This window comes from Centroberyx gerrardi, chromosome 14 (assembly GCF_048128805.1).
Source record: "Centroberyx gerrardi isolate f3 chromosome 14, fCenGer3.hap1.cur.20231027, whole genome shotgun sequence".
NCBI lineage: Eukaryota > Metazoa > Chordata > Actinopteri > Beryciformes > Berycidae > Centroberyx > Centroberyx gerrardi.
The window spans coordinates 3,352,527-3,355,026 of NC_136010.1; the positions used below are offsets into that span (position 1 = coordinate 3,352,527).

At 43.2% G+C, this 2,500-nt stretch overlaps 1 protein-coding gene and 1 long non-coding RNA gene across 2 annotated transcripts in view; both read left to right on the forward strand.

Moving 5' to 3' along the window:
• ccm2l (CCM2 like scaffold protein) overlaps nucleotides 1-390 on the forward strand; it is a 6,535-nt gene extending 6,145 nt beyond the window's left edge. The window contains 2 exon segments of the mRNA XM_078288032.1: nucleotides 257-368; nucleotides 370-390. Coding sequence (XP_078144158.1) covers nucleotides 257-368; nucleotides 370-390 — 133 coding nt within the window.
• The window catches only part of LOC144542309 (uncharacterized), a 710,732-nt gene that overhangs the window by 534,896 nt on the left and 173,336 nt on the right, over nucleotides 1-2,500 (forward strand). The gene's annotated exons all lie outside the window — the stretch shown is intronic.

Below are 2,500 nucleotides of genomic sequence, written 5' to 3' on the forward strand. Positions count from 1 at the left end.
CGAACTAAACTAAACTAAACTAAACTAAACTAAACTAAACTAAACTAAACTAAACTAAACTAAACTGTATTCTCCACAGAGAGATGAAGGCAGCTGATCAACTAGACGTCACATTCAGATAAAATCTTTAATTCAGTGTGTATGTCACCACCCTAAACGCCCCGGGGCAGGGGGGCGGGGGGCGGGGGTGGGGGGGTGGGGGGGTCAGGTCTGGACTTGTCTCAGTCCTCAGCTCAGCAGAGTGTTTTCCCTGCAGGTACGACAGCTGCTCTCAGGCCTCGGGATCTCAGGAATTCAACCGACGCATCAGTGACATCACACACGACATCCAGGCGCTCGGCTTCCAGGACACACATGGAGACATCGAGGGAGGAGGACTACTACCTGTGATGGAGAGAGAGAGAGAGAGAGAGAGAGAGAGACAGAGAGAGAGAGAGACAGAGGGAGGGAGAGAGAGGGGGACACAGACAGAGAAGGAAGAGGGAGGGAGAGAGAGGGAGAAAGAGAGAGGGGGGGGAGAGAGAAGGAAGAGGGAGGGAGAGAGAGAGAAGGAGAAAGAGAGAGAGACAACACTGATGTGGTCATATGTGTCAAATGATGTGTCAAATTGTAGCCAAAATCACCTGAATTATTAATATTATATTATTATCCTTTAAAAGGATAAGTTTGGTGATTTTGTTCCTATATATAATGAGTCTCTTCCATCCCTGTAGTTCCTGGACCCACAGACAATATTGGAGATATTGTGACAAACAGTTTGGACTCGCTGCTTCAACTGACAGCTGACTGGAGACAATACTGTCTGTGGGTCCAACAACTACAGACAATACTGTCTGTGGGTCCAACAACTACAGACAATACTGTCTGTGGGTCCAACAACTACAGGGAGGAAGAGAGGAATTATATACAGTAGAGGAACAAAATCACCAAACTTATCCTTTACATTCAGGTGATTTTGGCTACAATTTGACACATCATTTGACACATTTGACAACATCAGTGTTGTATCTGTTCTTGGAGAAATAAACTGTATATATAACTTGTCTGAATGGGACAGCTCAGCCTCATGAAATTTTGTGAAAAGAGCACTATGTCCTAAAATTCAAATTATGTGCTCCGTGCACGAAAAGTAAAGGATTCGATACAAATCTTTTTTTTTTTTTTTTTTTTTAATATAAGTAGGGATTTAAAGGGTAATCCAGTGCATCCAGTTTGAGCTTCTCTTCACCTTCCACATAGCACTAAATACCAGTTTACAGAGTTTTAGCGTGGAATTACTCTTAAAGACAATATAAAAACAAAGATCTTTTATTAGTCCAGCCTCAGGTTGTGGAGCTGTAATACCTGCAGTCGCCACACGGGGGCAACTGAGGATAAAAGAGCTGCTCTCTGCTCCTGTGCATCCTTACAACTGCGCAAAACACAGCAACAGACGGCATGATGGTTAGTATTAATGAGCAGAAAATAAAAGTGATGAAGGAGGGGAAAGAAAGAGAGGGATGGAGAGAGAGCGAGGGGAGAAAGAGATCAAATATAGGAAAAGGGGAAGAGAAAGAGCGGGAAAGGTTAAGTGCAAGAGAGGGAGATGGGGGGGAAAGAGAAGATAGATAGATAGATAGATAGATAGATAGATGGATAGATAGATAGATAGATAGATAGATAGATGGATAGATAGATAGATAGATAGATAGATAGATTCATGACAAGGTAAACACCAGAAAACAAGAGGACAGAAGAGGAGATTCTAGTCCTGAGGGAAAACTCTCTCTCTCTCTCTCTCTCTCTCTCTCTCTCTCTACACACTGCATTGACCTGATCCTGATGGCATCATGACCTTCCCATGGTGCACTGCTTCTCTGCCCGCCAGTCTTCTGCCAGCCTCACTGAACATCAGAGAGAGAGAGAGAGAGAGAAACAGAGAGAGAGAGAGAGAGTCAGGTCACCCCATGGGCTTCACCCGCATCATGTCAGTCTCCCCACTCATTATGTAATTGAGCAACGCAATGTGTGTGTGTGTGTGTGTGTGCGTGTGTGTGTGTGTGTGTGTGCCACTAAGGCTTTGATGCATAACTGAAATCCAATTACTGATTTTGCCTCTCTCTCTCTCTCTCTCTCTGATCTCTCTCTCCCCACACACACACACACACACACACACACACACAATTTTACACTCCAGTGATTTGTATATAACGCTCCAAGTTGTTAATATTCTCGCCTGTTTTGTCAGATGTTTTAACTTTCAGCCTGCAGCTAAACTGTGTGTTTTAGTGTTTTAAAGGTCAAAGGTCATGACTAAGGTTTAGGTTTCATATCACTTTAAATTAGACTTATAAATGTTACTAAATGATGTGCAGTCCAGCTCTGTAGCAGCAGGACTCTCATCAGGACAGGAGATAAACTTTGATGTGATTTCTCTCAGTCTGACTGCAGTTAAGTGACAGTTGCTCTGTAGTGTGTGTGACAGAATAAAAACAGATTAAAACACATTTTGGGGTTATGT